This window comes from Cavia porcellus, unplaced genomic scaffold (genome assembly GCF_034190915.1).
Source record: "Cavia porcellus strain 051 isolate PalLab524CR breed Dunkin Hartley unplaced genomic scaffold, mCavPor4.1 scaffold_6, whole genome shotgun sequence".
Lineage (NCBI taxonomy): Eukaryota > Metazoa > Chordata > Mammalia > Rodentia > Caviidae > Cavia > Cavia porcellus.
The window spans coordinates 2,244,849-2,260,428 of record NW_026947489.1 but is presented as its reverse complement, the minus strand read 5'-3'; the positions used below and the strand labels follow the sequence as shown (position 1 = coordinate 2,260,428).

Here is a 15,580-nt window from a genome sequence, read left to right as displayed (position 1 = left end):
TACGGCACACATGCATGAACGCGCACACATGTAGGAATGTGGGGAGACGTGTGTGCAGCATGCACACACGTGTGTGAGAGACCCCAGCATGCCTGTCCAGGGCTGGAGGTCAGGCCACCACACAGACCCTGTGCCAGCCTGCCACCACGGCCTAGGGCGGGCACCACCCCAGGAGAGGCCCCCGGGCCAACCCCTTCCTGCCATCCTGAAAAGCTACTATGTTAGTCTTTTTCTGCTGCAATCACTAATGGCCACGACTGGGTAACTTACAAAGAAGGAAATTTATTGCTCACAGGTCCTACGTCAAGGTGGCACCAATGAGTCCTTTCTGCAGACAGGGAATCCGCAGGGCCCTAGGACAGCACAGGGTCTCACGCGGTGTGACCTCTGCTTACAAAGCCACAGTCCCCCAGAGCACACTGGCAGGACCGACGATTCAGGGGCTGAGGCAGGCGGCTTGCTTGAGCCCGGGAGTCCAGGCTGGTTACAGGCCCCCCCTCCAGGTCCATCAGATGCCATGGCCAGACTAAGTTCCCCCTCTCACTACCCCACAGTGGGGAGCAAATTTCAACATGAGTTTCAGTGAGGTCATTCAAACCGTGGCAGCTGCCATCTTGTGGTTGCAAATTTTAAAATCATAATGTAAAACACAAACTCGAGCAGGGGTGCTTATTCTAAGCCAAATCTAAGCTCCCTGCACTCATGTGGAACAGAACAGCGTCCCAGTCATCTCTCAGAGCGCTGATCCTTAAGATGAGGTCACTCTGACAGCAGGAGAGGCTGAGGGCTGAGAAGAGTCCCTCCCGAAGCACCACTGACAAAAACGGTCAGAATCAGCATTTCAGAGACTTGGAAATTAACCAAGTCTGTCCCAATCCGAGGAGAAGTGTCTGGACCTCAAAGAGGAATCGCTTCCTGGCACTAGAAATTCAACCTGGGTCTGTGGCTCTGTGCGCCCCAGGCTGAGCATCTCCAGCCTCCCCCACCCCTACTTTTTGTTTTTTTTTTTTTGGGGGGGGGGGGGGAGACGGGATCTTGGGAAGCTGCCAAGCCTAGTCTCAAACTCATGACCCTCCTGCCCCGGCCTCCCAGAGTGCTGGGATTACAGGCCTGAGCTACCACACCTGGTTCAGTAACAACGTTTTAACTTGCCTATTTCTCCATCTTTTGTCCAGATCTGTGTGCAAGCTTGAAAAGCAGCCAACGCTCATTGATGGTGAGATCCAGGGTCGGGGCACCCCCCGAGGAAGCAGACGGGCCAGGGTTCTTCCAGTTGGGGGTGGGGGGTGCCCTGAGCCACCGCACAGGTCCCATCTGTGGGCCTGACTGCACTTAGCTCCCGAAGGCCCTGGCCTTCTCCCTGGGGTTTTCCTGGCTCTGCAGAATGTTTAACAGGACAGCTTCCCGAGGCAGCAGGACAGGAGTCTCAGCCCTCTGCAGCTGTGTGCTCCCTGGGCTGAGCCCACAGTGGGGGTGGGGAGCATTTCTCAAGAAGGGCCCAGATGGCCCCAGCACGCCCGGCTGACCTCAGGGCACTGCAGGAGCCCAAGGTTAGAATCAGCAGGTTGCCCTAACAAGCACACATAGCTCTCTGGTAAAAGTGGGGGACTTCCTGGGTCTGCTCATTGAAGAATGTGCGATTACTCAGCCACGGGCCAGGGAACCCGGTGACATTCCCAGCGCAGAATGCAGTCTTCATACAGTTAGTTCAGGAGAGTCACACGGCAAACCCCGGAAACAGGCAGCCTCTGATTCTGCACTCCTGCATCTCCTTACCATCAATGCCAAGTTTGAAAACAATGAGCCACAAGAGGTCATCCGTGGTCCACCCACAGATGAGACAGAAGTAAAAACCCACCGTAAGGAGGATAAACCCAAGGAAAATAAAACAGAATCAAACCAACCAAAACAAACCAGCATAAGTGACACACGCAGGACCTCAAAACACTGTGAAATCAACAGTGGGTGCCATAATGCCTTTTGTTGTCTTCAGAATAGCGACAAATAACTTCAGACATAGTAAAAATCAAACAGAACAGAATAGACCAAAAACAGTAAAGTCATGACAAGCCAACAGCAAATCCAAAGTGGCTCCCGTAATGTATCTTGCTAACTTTGAAATCACCGCTCATGCCACTGGATAGAACAAAACCTAGCAAAACAAAAGAGAATAAACCCAACCCAACAAAATTCAGAAATTGACACAGGACTTCAAAACAAGACCATAGGGAATCAACAACGGCTGCAGCGCTCAGGAGATTCCCCAGGTGCCACACTGCAGACCGCTGTCCTCTAAACCCACGATCAGACCACTGGCCCTGACCTGCAAGGCTGGTGAACACCAACCACCACGAACCTTTCCCCGTGAGTCAGAGCCATCTGTGGACTGCGAGGGGGGAACGAGGCCTCACCGTGAAACAGACCACGTGTGGGCTGCCACCAGCCCCTTCCAGCACGTGGGCTGGCAAGCAAGAAGCACCACCGCCACCTCCACGCGACTGGCTGATCCGGAGAAACACAGGCGGTGATGGTGGCTATCGAGGTGAAATGCTTGTGGTGTATGGGAGTTTCAAATCAGCTATTTTAAATATGCTCCAAGAACTAAAGAATAAAAATAGATGTGAAGACAACGTCTCACCAAATAAAGTAGATTAGCTGGGTGTGCTGGTGCATGCCTGTGAGGCAGAAGGATCACCATGTGTGTGAAGTCAGCCTGCGTATATCAGGAGCCCTTATCTCAAAAATAATAATAACAACAACAATGATAAATAAAAAATAAGGTAGATCAATAGATAGTATTAAAAAAGGATACGTGGGCATTCTGGGGTTGTAAAGTACAACCCCAGAATGAAAGCTTACTAGGAAGGCTCCCAGCAGATGTGTGCCAAGACCCTCCAGGTCAAAGAGGAACCTTCAGCCAGAAGCCCACACAACACGCAAAGGGCAGGAGAGGAAGGGCCGAGCTCCCCTCCTCCACGGGAGCCTCCAGACCAGCCTGGAGGCGCGGGAAACCAGCAGAGGCTTCCAGCCCAGCAGACGCAGCCTGTTCCTCTGGGAGGCGGCAAGTGGAGCCTGCCCGCGGCCAGTCCTCTCCAGGGCAGGCTCCTCTCCCTGGTCATTCCCGGTCCCTCCACCCCAGGGAGTGCAGCAGGCACTGAGACGCTGGCAGGTGCTCACCCCCACTCTGCACTCCTGGAGGGCAGGCACCCGGCAGGAGGGTTGTGTGACAGACACCGGACACTGGGGAGAGATGACAGGAGGTCACAGCAGGCCTGGGCACAAAGCCAGGGAGTCAGGGGCTCAGCCGCTGTGTGCATGGGGCCCTCGGAAAGCCCGGCCAGGCCAGCGTCCTCGGAACTGACCTCAGGCCCAGCTTGGCTGGGGCTGGGGCAGGGGCAGGGGCCGGCCTGCAGCAGGGGTGGGGCTGGCGTGTTTCCCAGCCGGCTCTGCACTCACTGTGTAGCCCAGGCGTGTCTTTTCCACGCTGTTGCACACACACCCACGAACAGGAGTGCTAGGTCACGTGGGAGCTCAGGCTGACCCTTCGGAGAATGCCACGCTGTTTTCTGACCCGGCAGCCACATTTCGTTCCCACCAGCCCGCAGCAGGGTCACTGGAGGACTCTGCTGCTGCCGCCTCTCCAGCAGAGCCCTTGCGGGTGTGCCAGGCTTCTGGCTGAGGTCTGAACCTCCGCTCCCTGACACTGGCGAGGCTCTGTCCCCGAGTCACAGCCCCTGAACACCTTCCGTGGGCCAGGCCTGCTCAGAGCCTTTGACCGCAGGGACGTGGCGTCTTCGGTTGCAGCCAGAGGTGACCTTCACTCTGAAGGCTGGTGCCTCTCCGCGGTGCCTCTGCCAGCTCTCTCTCTCATTCTGGGTTTCTTTTCCACTTTTCATTAGCGTCCTTTAGCACGGTTCTCTTTTGGATTTAGTTTAGTTCCCGTTTCTACTGTCGCTTGTGCTTTTCACGTCACATGTAAGTTAACACCAAATAATTCAGGATCACAAACATGCACGAGTCTCCCCCAGAAGCTTTCCAGCCTGGCCTCCCACTCAGGTCTGTGATCCCTTTCGAGCGAGCTTTTGCACCCGGTGTGAGGGGCAGGGCTCGGGCTACCGCACCACGAGCCATTACAGGACCGGAGTTTCTCCAGTTACTTGTCTTCGTGGCCTTGGTGAGAATCAGCTGGCCGTTGCGTGAGGGTTTATGCTCTCTGAATAAGGGTTTATTTCCGTACTCTAAGACTCTTCACTAACGCCTGGTTGTTCTCTTATGCCAACAGTATAGACTTTGTTTATGCAAAAAAATAAAGTTTCAAAACAAAATAGGAGAATAACAATAGTTAATGTATTATGCACTGTTATCTTTAAGGTAGTTCCTCAGAGTACAAGATCTGGGCATAAGCATTCCCCAAATGATATTAGCACAAACTTTCTTCTTAGTGAGCTAAGAGAGACTTGTAGTGTAACTGTCTTGGGTTTTTCCTTTTCCCTTCTCTCCTTTCCCCTTTCCCTAACCCTAGGTCCTCTTCCCTTTTGAACAGTTTCTTCCCATTTTACTTTACTTATGAGTATAGCTCAAGTTGTCTCCATTTACCTGTAAGTCTGAAGTTTATCCTTCTTTATGGCTGAATAGTACTCCACTGTATAAAAAGACCAAATTTTTTATCCATTGCTTGACTGATGGGCATTTGGGTTGTTTCCAAGATCTGGCTATTACAAATTGTGCTGCTATAAACACAGCTACACATACAAAACTGTGTTATGATGTTTTTAGTTCTTCTGGAAGATACCCAGAGGGGGAATAGCTGGGTCAGATGGGACCTCTAATCCTAGTTTTTTAAGGAATCTCCACATTGATTTCCACAGTGGCTGCACCAGTCTACACTCCCACCAGCAGCACAGAAGTGCTCCTTTTTCCCTAAAGCCCCATCAGAATTTGATATTAGTTGATTTCTTGATGCTAGCCATTCTTTCTGGAGTGAGATAAAATCCGTGCTGTTTTAATTTGCATTTCTTAAATGAAAAATGTTGAACGTTGTTTCATATATCTATTCGCCATTGGTACTTCTTCATCTAAGAGGTGTGTGCTCATCTCAGAGGCCCATTTTGGATTGAGCCTGTGAATTGGGGGTCTGAACATTTTCAGCTCTCTGTATGTTCTAAGTATGTCTGAAAGACATCCGGCTAAAACTTTCTCTCACTCTGTGGGTTATCTTTTCACTCTATGGATGATTTCTTTTGTTGTGCAAAAGCTTTCTAACAAGACGAGGTTCTGTTAGCTGAGTCTTTATTTATCCACATGATCTGGGTTTTGTCTCTGCCGACACCCATGTCTTTAAGATTTCTAATTTCTCTTCCAAGTAGATTCAGTGCTTCTGTTTTAATATTTAGGTCTTTGATCCATTTGACTTTAGTTTAGTGTAAGGTGATAGGCACGGGTCTAGTTTAGTCTTTGGCACATGGAGAGCCAGGTTTTCCAGCACCATTTATTAAAGAGACTGTCGTTCTTCCAGTGAACATGTTTGGTCCCTTCGTCAAAGATAAGGTGGCAGAGTGTGTTTGAACTTGCGTTAGCATCTTCTGATCTTTTTCACTGATCTTCATGTCTGTTTTTTGCCAATACCATACTGTTTTTATCACAGGAGCTCTGTAGTATAATTCCAACTCCAGGATCGTGATGCCCCGACTTGTCTTTGGTGCCCACACTTGCTCTTGCTATTCTAGGGCTCTTCTGTTTCCAGATGAATTTTCTGAATGTTTTCTCTTTTTATGTGAGGTATACTGATGGTATTTTGATTGGGGTTGCACTAAATCTGTATAATTTTTGGAAGCATGGCCATTTTCACTACCTTGGTTTTTCCTACCCATGACCAAGGAATAACTTCCTATTTTCTGGTATTTCCTCTTTGATCTTCTTTTTCAGAGTACTATAATTTTCAACGTATAGATCTTTAACTTACTTGTTAGATTGATTCCTAAGTATTTCATTTTGGGGACTGCAAAGAGTGCGGTTTCCCTATTTCTCCCTCAGTGAATTTGCTGTGTGTACAGTCATACTGTTGATTTTTAAATGTTCACTTTGCACCCACCTACGCTACTGAATTTGGCTAAATCTCTAAGTCTTTTGATAGAGTTTTTGAGGTCTTCTAGTGAAGTATCACATCATCTGCGTATAATGATAGTTTATCTTCCTCCTTTCATTCTATATTTCTTTTATTCCTTTCTCTTGTCCAATTGCTCTGGCTAATGTTCCCAGAACTCTACTGAAGAGGAGTGGTGACAGTGGACAGCCTTGCTTGCTCCTGATTTTAGAGTGAACACTTTCAGTTTTTGATCATTCAGTATGACGCTGGCAGTTGGTTGTCATAGATGGCTTTTCTCAGATTGAGATAAAGACCATCTACCCCAATGTTCTGTAGTTTTTATCACGAATGGATGCTGCACTTTGTCAAATGCTTTTTCTGCATCTGAGATGACCCTGTGATTTTTGTCTTTAGTTCTGTTGATATAGTGTATTACATTTATTGATTTGCATACATTGAATCATCCCTACATCCCTGGGATGAATCCTACCTGGTCATGGTGTCCAGCCTTCTTGATGATTTGCTACTTTCTGTTTGCCAGAATCTTACTGAGGATTTTTCATTTATGTTCATTAGGGAGATTGGCCTGTATTTTTCTTTTTTGGTTGGATCGTTCTCTGGTTTGGGGTCAAGTTAATGCCTGCTTTCAGGGATGAATTTGGAAGTATTGCCTCTCTTTCAATTCCTCTAGAGAGTTTCAGCACTAATAGCATTACGTACTAATAAAAATCCGAAACAATAAATTTTGAAAAAGAATATGGCATTTAATTTATGAATTGGTGAAAACTTGACAGTACAATTCACAGACAACATCCAGCGTCACTTCAGGAACAAGAATCACTTGCAGTGTGGCTCATTTTCCGGTCACTTGTAAACAGAGGGGTGAAGATGACCTAGGAGGCCCCCAGCTGTCCGTGTCACAGGACGACGAGACAAAATGCATCGTGACCGCTGCCAGCTCCTCCTGCACCATGTCAAGCAGCTGGGAGCAGAGCACCCTCCGGGGGCTGGAAATACGGTGCTGGCCCAATGGCCTGAGGCAATGGAGCCCCTGTCAGGAAGGCGTCCTAACAGAGAGCACTGCTTCCATCACACTCACGTGTGCACACACACACACACACGTCCTTTCCCCAATCCTTTAGTGACCCATCCCTTTCCTGTGGTGTTCCAGATACTACCGAGTCCTCTGACAAGGCCCCCTCCTCAGTTTACAGGACTAGATGTGCAAAAGGGCCAAGTGTCTGCCTGAAAGAAACCGCGGGTGCGGCCGTGGAGGTGGAGGCCTGGGGTCCTGGGAGGAGGAGGACCCACTGCAGTGCGAGGATTTCGGCCCATTTTCCCTCTGCGTTCTCTTTTCCCCCATAAAACTTATCATGCTCCCGGCCCCTTAAGGTAGAAACTTGGGGCAAAAAAGAAGCCCCCCCCCATCTGCTTCGCAGCCAGCTCTGAGTGAACCCCTTTCCTGCACTAAGCCTGAGAGTCTTCAGTCCCACAGTGAGCAGGAAGAACCTTAAGTTTTGGTAACATATGCGACACGTTTTTGCAGTTTTACTTACTGACTTTGTCAGGGTCTCAGTTCCCCAGGTGGGACCTGAGCTTGCCATCCCCTGGCCTGCCCGCCCTGTGCGCGGGGACCACAGCCATGTGCCACCGCACCCGGCCGGCCAAGCGCATCTGTGAAGTCTCTGCATCGCCTCGCGCTGTTCTTGGCTCTGCTCATTCTCTCCACAAGGGGGCCTGCGAGGAGCTCACCTAGACTCCAGAAGCTGACGGCCTGGCTGGGCTTCACATTCCTGATAGAGTCCACCTAGCCTCAGCTATGCTGGGCTATCACCTGGGCTTACAGCATCTTTGTGTTGTTTTTAAGCCTTCTAAGTTTTAATCACTCAGATAAGCACTTGTCTTTTATTTTTTTCATTTTCCTTGCATTTTTATGAACCAAGAAAGGCAAAATGCAATCGAACCCGTGCACAACCTTTACCCAGGGTTGGCAGCGCTAGGACCTTGAAGCTGTGGCCACCAATCAACACAGCTGCTTTCTGAGATGCCCAGGCAAGTGTCGTGGGGGTGAGAGTGACGGCTGTGTCCCCACACTCAGAGTCACCCCGCTACACCCGTCCCAGCTGCACCCTGGGGAGCTCCCTGGCTGCTGCAGCTCACTGTCCTCCACCTCCCAGAGATGCCCCGAGGGGCGCTGCTGCCCCAAGGGGCACTCGCTGCCCTTGGGTCCCCACAGCCTGCTCAGTGCGGGTCCTCCCTGTGGCTGTCACCAAGGGGCACCTCTGCTCTAGCCCTCCTGGTCCAGCCTTTACACCTGTGGTGGGGCCCTGTCCAGCTCTCAGCTCTCGAGCTGTTTCGGGGGACCGAGAGGGCCAAGAGCTGGGCAGAGGCCCCCCCCCCCTCGCCTTTGTCCACATCTTGTCAACCTGGGAGGGCAGACGTGGAGCAGGACGCACTCAGGCCCAGCCCAGCCCCGGATGCAGCTCTGGACCAACAGAGGGGAAAACTGAGACCTCAGGCCATCCGCTTTGTCTGGGTCTCGTCTGCTGCGGGCCTTGGCCTTCAGTCCCTGAGCTCTCGCAGCCCAGGCCCAGCGTCCCCTGTGCAGATCGCCAGGCCCTGCCCAGCGTTCTCAGCCCACTGCTTCCGGGTGGGAATCCCGCACTCAGGCTCCTGCCCACTTCTCTGTCGTGCCCACCCTCACCCGCAGGAGTATCCACGGCCCCACCTCCCACCCCAACCCTCCTCTCTTCCCCCATCCTGACTCAGTCCTCAGGCGCAAACCCAAAGCCCAGCGCAGGGAGAGGCCAGGCCTGCACCTGACCTGCTGGCTTGTCCAGGACCCGCCCGCCCCAGCTGCACCACCGGCACACACCCAGCCCGGTGGGCAGCTCTGGGGGAGAGGCCGGGCGCCAGCTCTCCAGTCTGGGGAGGGCCTGCCCAGTGTCCTCTCGGACCTCGCTCCCCCTCCAGCCTGTGTGAGCTCACCGTCATTCTTCTCAGTGAAGGTGTTTGCTTCAGGATTTGTCACAGGCGGTCCCAATCTCTTAATGCTGGCACACAGGAACTTCATTTCCAACGTGAATTCTGGACACAGACTTTCAAACCAGAGCGCCCCCTTTTCAGTCCAGAGGGCGGGTTTCCCGGCCACACAGTAATTCCAAGTTTAACTTCCTACGGCAGCGCCCTCCTGACCTGCGCTTCCTACCTTCCGCAGACGCCCCTGCCGAGGCCCCAGGCTCCCCCGCCCTGCCTTCTGGGTTCTGGGTGTTGGTCATAGCCATCCTATGGGCTGTACTAACATGGGGACCTCTGTCCAGCACCCCTAACAGCGCATAGGCTGTCACTGTGGGTTTGCTAATAGGACCTTAGCAGGCGTGACTGCCCTCCCCTCTGCAGTATGAGGGGACCTGTAAGACTGGCCGGAAAGGACAACAGTGACTTAAGTGGAGCCAACAAGGGGGGCTCCTGCACTGGCCAGCAACTGGCCCGCCCTGCTGTGAGAACCCAGCCTAGCACCCTGGCGGCAGACAAGAGTTTTGGGCCTGGGCTCTGCAGCTGATCCGTCACGAGGACTCGGAAACTGACTGACCAAACCTACCTTGCAAGCGTAACCGTGAAATAAAATGTTACGTAAGTAGCCCAAGTGTGTACACAAGAGCTATGGCCTTCAACAGAGATCCACCTCCAAAACCTGCTGGCCGAGCCAGCTCACTCTGGGAGCCTTTAGGAAACAGGAACTTCTGCTGGTACTCAGCCCCAGGGAGTCCAAGAGCACCAGGCCAGGAGCCTCCTGTGGGCTGCAGAGCGCTGGGTTCACCCTTGGACCGGGCAGCACTGGGCCCAGATGCACGCAAGCCGGGGATCACGGCTCCAGGCCGAGCTTCTGCACATAAAATCTATAGTGTTCACCTCGGCAAATATTTAAAATGGTATCAAAACGTTTCTTTTTATCTTAACCCAGTTTTTCCAGACATTTAAAACAATACTCAGTTCTTTGTCATATTTACAGAGGTAAAGCGTGTTCTTTAAAAACATATAAATATACATACATACATATATGCATTCCAAAACCATGTTCCATTCTGAATGTCACAAATAATATATGAAATGGTAAGAATTCATGCCACAAATCCCCTTTTCTTCTTTTTTCTTTTCTCTTTTTTTTGTACCGAGGATTGAACTCACAGCCTCATGCTTGCCAGGCAGGTGCTTACACCGCTGAGCTAAACCCCAACCCCTCCTTTTCTGTTATCTTTTTGAAGCTAAGTTTTCATATTTAGAAATATCATTTGTCCAAAATGGACGAGGAAAGTGACCTTACACAGGAAAGACTTTGCACAATTTCTGGAAATTTTTCTCACAAAACATATAGGGAACTATGTCCATGTGAACTCTACATTTATAAAATAAAACTATTTTGAACTCACCTCCCCTCTGCGAAGAATAAACCCAGATCCTGGTGCTCGGGAGCCCAGGGGCTCTCCCCGGCCACCCAGCTGGTCGCACCTCGGCTGTGGTCACCCGCAGTGGGCTCGGCAGGCATCTGCCCTCCAGGGTCTGCGTGAGTCAGGGCCAGGGCCTGGTGCAGACCCACGTCCAGCACGGCAGCGGCCAGTCCGCGGTCCTTACTCCCCGGGTGCATTCCCACTGCTGAAAGGAAAAGCAGCCTGAGAAGTCACCTACGCCTTGAGGAATCCACGTTGCCTGCGGCCAAACCCTCTCAGGGCCCGCCTTGCTAATTAACAGAGGAGGAGCTGAGTGTGTCCTCCCCAGGGTGCACATTTCAGCGCCCCACACTGCAGTGACTCATAGCGCAGCTTAAGAACCGTCTGATGGGGGCTGGGGATTTAGCTCAGTGGCATAAGCACCTGCCTTGCAAGCAGGCGGTCGTGAGTTCAATCCCTGGTACCGATAAAAAGGAAAAAGACAGAAAAAAAAGAACAGTCTGATGTGCAAAGTACAAACTTCACGACCATAAAAATGCCCGAGAGGATGTTGATTGACGCAGGGAAACGTTCATGACATGGAACGCACAGTTGAATACATTGAAGCTTTGTGAAAATTACTACAGATGTTTTTACTAAAATAAAAACATCAAGTTATGTACAAGGAACAGAAGACGAGAAACACACACCCTTCACAGCCTTCGCACCTCACAGAAAGGTACAGATGGCGGGCTTTCCCTCCTCTCTAAGTTATGGTTCTCCTTTTTTTTTTAATCTAGCAAACTTGTTTGTAATGAGAAAATAATACCAATTATAAAAGTGAGAAAAATTATTGCCCTTGAAAGATTATGGTGTCCTGCTTTTGCATCGTATTTCAAACCATTCACTATTTGCTTTAACATCTCCCCTCAGCCCACAGCTCCAGCACTGACCGGGCACTGGATGCTCGGAGACCGGGTTGCCCAAGCTCCATGTGCACATTGGCGGGGTGAGTGTACAGCACTGAGAGGCGTGTCCCGAGCCCGCGTGCCCGCCTGCCACACTCACACTCAGCGTGTGCCGTGCCAGGGTGGGCGGCAGTTCAGCAAGACTTGAAGTAAGTACACAGTGGTGTGCTGTGCCTGGAGCTAAGCACGTGGTGCCATCGCTTGAACCTGGGACGTCCCCAAGGGCCACGCGCTGGGCCTGGCCCCAGCCTATGGTGTGTGAGAAGTGGCAGAACCCTCAGGCTGCGAGGCCTGGCAGGCGGGCTGCCTCGGGCGGGTCCTTGGACAGCGTAGAAGAGCCTGGCCTCTTCCTCGCTCGCTCTCCTTCCCTTCCTTCCCAGCCATGAAAGGAGCAGGTTCTGCTCTGCCACGTGCTCCCACCACATGGGCCCCAGCGCCACGCGATCATGGCTGGACCCTCTGGAACCATGCAAACCTTTTCTCTTCATAAATACCTCACGGACTTGCCATGGTGGCAGAACACTGATGGCCATGGATTAAAAACTGGAGGGCAATTAACGCCAGCTGAATTAGATCAACGTGGTGCTGAGCACGGAGGGCCCACCTGAGGAAAGCTGCCCACATAAATAGAGACATGGAGAGGAAGAGATGGGCATGTGGTTCTCCTAAGTGTCATTCTTAGGAGTCATTGGTTCTTCGAGAGGAGCTTGTCATGCTGGCTTCCCTGATATGAACTTGGCTGTTATCTATCGTCAGAGGAGCTTGGGACCTTGTCACTGAGGTGGCTGTGGTTCACTTTGGGGGAGCTCTGGTCCTTACATTGAGCATCGTTTCCTGGCTCCAGAGGGGAAGACGTGCTGTTTAATCTCCAGGACAAACTCATCAAGCTGGTTTTCTGGCACGTACTCAACTGTTCTTATCACCAGAGGAGCTCAGGACCTCCGTGTCACTGAGGACAGCTGTGGTGCTTTTCAGGGCAGCCCTGGTCTTTGCTGTGAGTGCGACTTCACAGTGCCAACGTAGAATCCTCAACCTACCAACACAGCTCCTTCACCCCGTTGGCACAGACTTTCTAGCTTCCACCGCTGACCTTTGGACCTTCCCAGAGCGGATCCGTAAAAGAGACTGGTGTGAGTCCTTCTCATGGGCTCTAGACCTCCAGTTGGTCTCGTGGGAGGAACTGTCGTAGGCTCTAGGCCTTCGTCTGGACTCATGCAGGACACTGCTGTGGGATCCAGGCCCTTGGCTGAACATTCTGGGTCTTTAGTGTCGTGGACAGATTTCCTGCACTTTCTTGTGTTTTACTCTGGGTGACCATCATAAAACAATATTACAAATTCTGTGTCCCGTATGTAATTGTTCTCCTTGCAACCACACTGACTACAACACTGACTAACACAGCCAAGGCACCGACAGCTGGGAGACCATGCTTCTTAATGGAGTCAGAACAGATTCCAAACACAGAAAGATACTGTGATCACTGAGTGAAACCCAGTGATCAAAGACATCCACGAATCCCTCTCGCAGCAGATGTTTCTTTACATTACAAGATGTCAACAACCTCAGCACAGAACAACAATGAAACATGAAAAGACAGGGCACCAAAATGCCTCCCAGAACTGTCAACTCGAGTGAAGCCATTCCAGGGGGGATCGGGGAGAATAAGCTGCATGCAAGATTATTTAAAAGGCTAAGGGAGGAGAGCAGAAATCAGATCCAAGAACTACTCGCTCGGCAGGGTCAGGAAAGACGTAACTGAACAGGTAACAGGAGCGATCACGAAAAAGATGCAGGAACTTTCAGACAACACTACTAAAAAGCTAGCTGAGCTAAATAAAACGAATGGCCAGTTTGCCAAAGACTCAGAGCCCATGACAGGGTTTCAACCAGAAATCCCAGGGGGTAATAAAAATTATACTGAACCCAAGGACAGCCGCAGAGTGAGGACAGAATCTGAGAACTAGGAGATGACAGTTTCGAAGACCAGCTACTCAGACACCTGAAAAGCAACAAGGGAACATGGAAAATGGATCCAACAACTACTAGAAGGCACAGAAAAGACTAATCTAAGAGTACTTGGAATAAGTGAAAAATCAGAAAACAACATAAATGGCATAAATTCTGTTCATAGAAAGAATAGCAGAAAACTTCCTAAAATAGGGAAAGAAATAGACAGACAGAGAAGTGAGGCATATCGATCCCAGTAGCTATGAGAGGCAAGAAGCAAGGAGCAACCTCTCTGCACCACATTGTACGCAAGGAACCAGCAGTTCAAAACAGCAACAGAGTTTTAAAAGCTGCTCTAGAGAAGGCAACAAATCCCATGCAGAGGTACATGCATTAGAATACAGCAAACCTTAACAGCCAGGAGGGCTTGGAGGGAAGCGTTTCAAGCCCTAAAAGATAACTTCTAACCTCAATCTAGCTGTCTGGAGAAACTGTCCTTCAAAATTGACAGAGAAATAAAGTATCTCCATGACAAGGAGCACCCCAAGAAATTCATGACCAGACCAGCATTACAAAACAGTCTTAAAGACACCCTAGAAAAAGAAAACCAACAATGGCAAAAAGTCAGAAAAAATGAATATACCCGGCAGAGGAGCAGCTAAGCAAGAGGGGGAACGAGAAACAACAGGAAATCCACCTCAACACCGACAGGAGCACGTCGGTGTGTTTCAGAACCACTCTCAGTGTGAGCCCCTGGCTGAAGGCACACACCGGCAGAACAGATCAAAAACAGCATGCACTGTAGGGAACACTTCTGATTCAAAGAGTTTCACAGGCGAAAAATCAAAGGACGGGAAGCAATGTGCCATAGAACGGGAACCCAGGGAAAAGCAGGCCACTGTCCTCACGCAGAGTGATCAGAAGAGTCAGAGAAAGTCAGCACATGGTTTAAGGGAAATATTCAACAGGAAGCAATAAAGACTATAAACAACATATGTACCAACCGTCAGTGTATCCAACTTCATAAAACAAACACTAATAAACACAAAAAATCAGGCCAGGGATACAGCTCAGTAGCATAAGCATCTGCCTGGCAAACGCAAGAACCTGAGTTGGATTCCCAATACCAAAATAATAATAATAATAATACAATAAAATAAATATGAAAAATCAAATAAATGAAAACAACTGAGGGCTGGGAAAATGGCAGATTAATAAGCAGCAAAATAAAGAGCCTCTGAGAGCAACAGCTCCGATGCTGGAATAAAACATCCTGGAGAAGACCAGATGGAAGGAGATGGACCCTTTTGACCCAGGAAGAAACTAAAGAGAAAAAAAAAAAGAAAAGAAAATCCTGGGCAGAAGGCTGTAGCAGACGCACTGTCACTGGAGCCGGTCCATTGTGTATGAAACGACGCACGGTCACGGTGAAGTTGGGGGTTGGCGAGCCCTCAGCGGGCAGACGTGGTCATAGAGGGCAGCAGCAGAGCGGAGAACAGCACCAGCTCAGACATCGGCACCGGCTGTGGTGAGTGCAGGGAACTCGGGCCTCTTGCGGGGGTGGGCAATTGGTTGGGCGACATTTTGGAGTCAGGCAGGATAAGCCTGGAACCAGAACTGAAGTGGCTTCAGTCAGCCACTCCAGACTCGGAGCGCCATCCAATAGCCAAGGCCAAAGTTCCCCTGAAGCTATCCCTAACCAGCTGCATCGTGTGGCACACACTAATGTGGCAAAGACTCCCAGTGGTTGACCAGCCCAGAAGGGACCGGCCATCCTGCCCCACCCCTGCTTGTACTCCAGCGGTCACCAGCAGACTGGGAGGGCAGCAATCCTTATCAGCACTTCAGCGTAATCATGGCCAATACAGGAAGTGCCAGGAACCCCACTATCCACTTGTCTGGAAGAAACCAGGAACATGACAAGAGGAAGAAACAAAAGGCAGTCTCCAGCCTCCAGTCCAAACAGTACTGGTTCAGGAGAGGTAAACACAGAAGAGATTAGGAGTTGCACACTTGCAGTGCTGGAAAAAGCAGCATTTGGCATAAGGAATTATCTTCATGACATTATAAAAGGATTCAAAACAGAAATTCTAATACAAGTAAAGGAATATATAAGAAAAATAATAAAAGAAATGTTAAGCACCTTTCAGGAA

At 50.4% G+C, this 15,580-nt stretch overlaps 1 protein-coding gene across 6 annotated transcripts in view; it reads right to left on the bottom strand.

Annotated features, from left to right (window-relative positions):
• Oca2 (OCA2 melanosomal transmembrane protein) overlaps positions 1-15,580 on the bottom strand; it is a 310,843-nt gene that overhangs the window by 276,108 nt on the left and 19,155 nt on the right. For all 6 annotated transcript variants that reach the window (XM_063249815.1, XM_063249819.1, XM_063249816.1 and 3 more), the window contains exon 2: positions 10,516-10,738. In XM_063249815.1, coding sequence (XP_063105885.1) covers positions 10,516-10,738 — 223 coding nt within the window. The remainder of the gene's footprint in view (positions 1-10,515; positions 10,739-15,580) is intronic.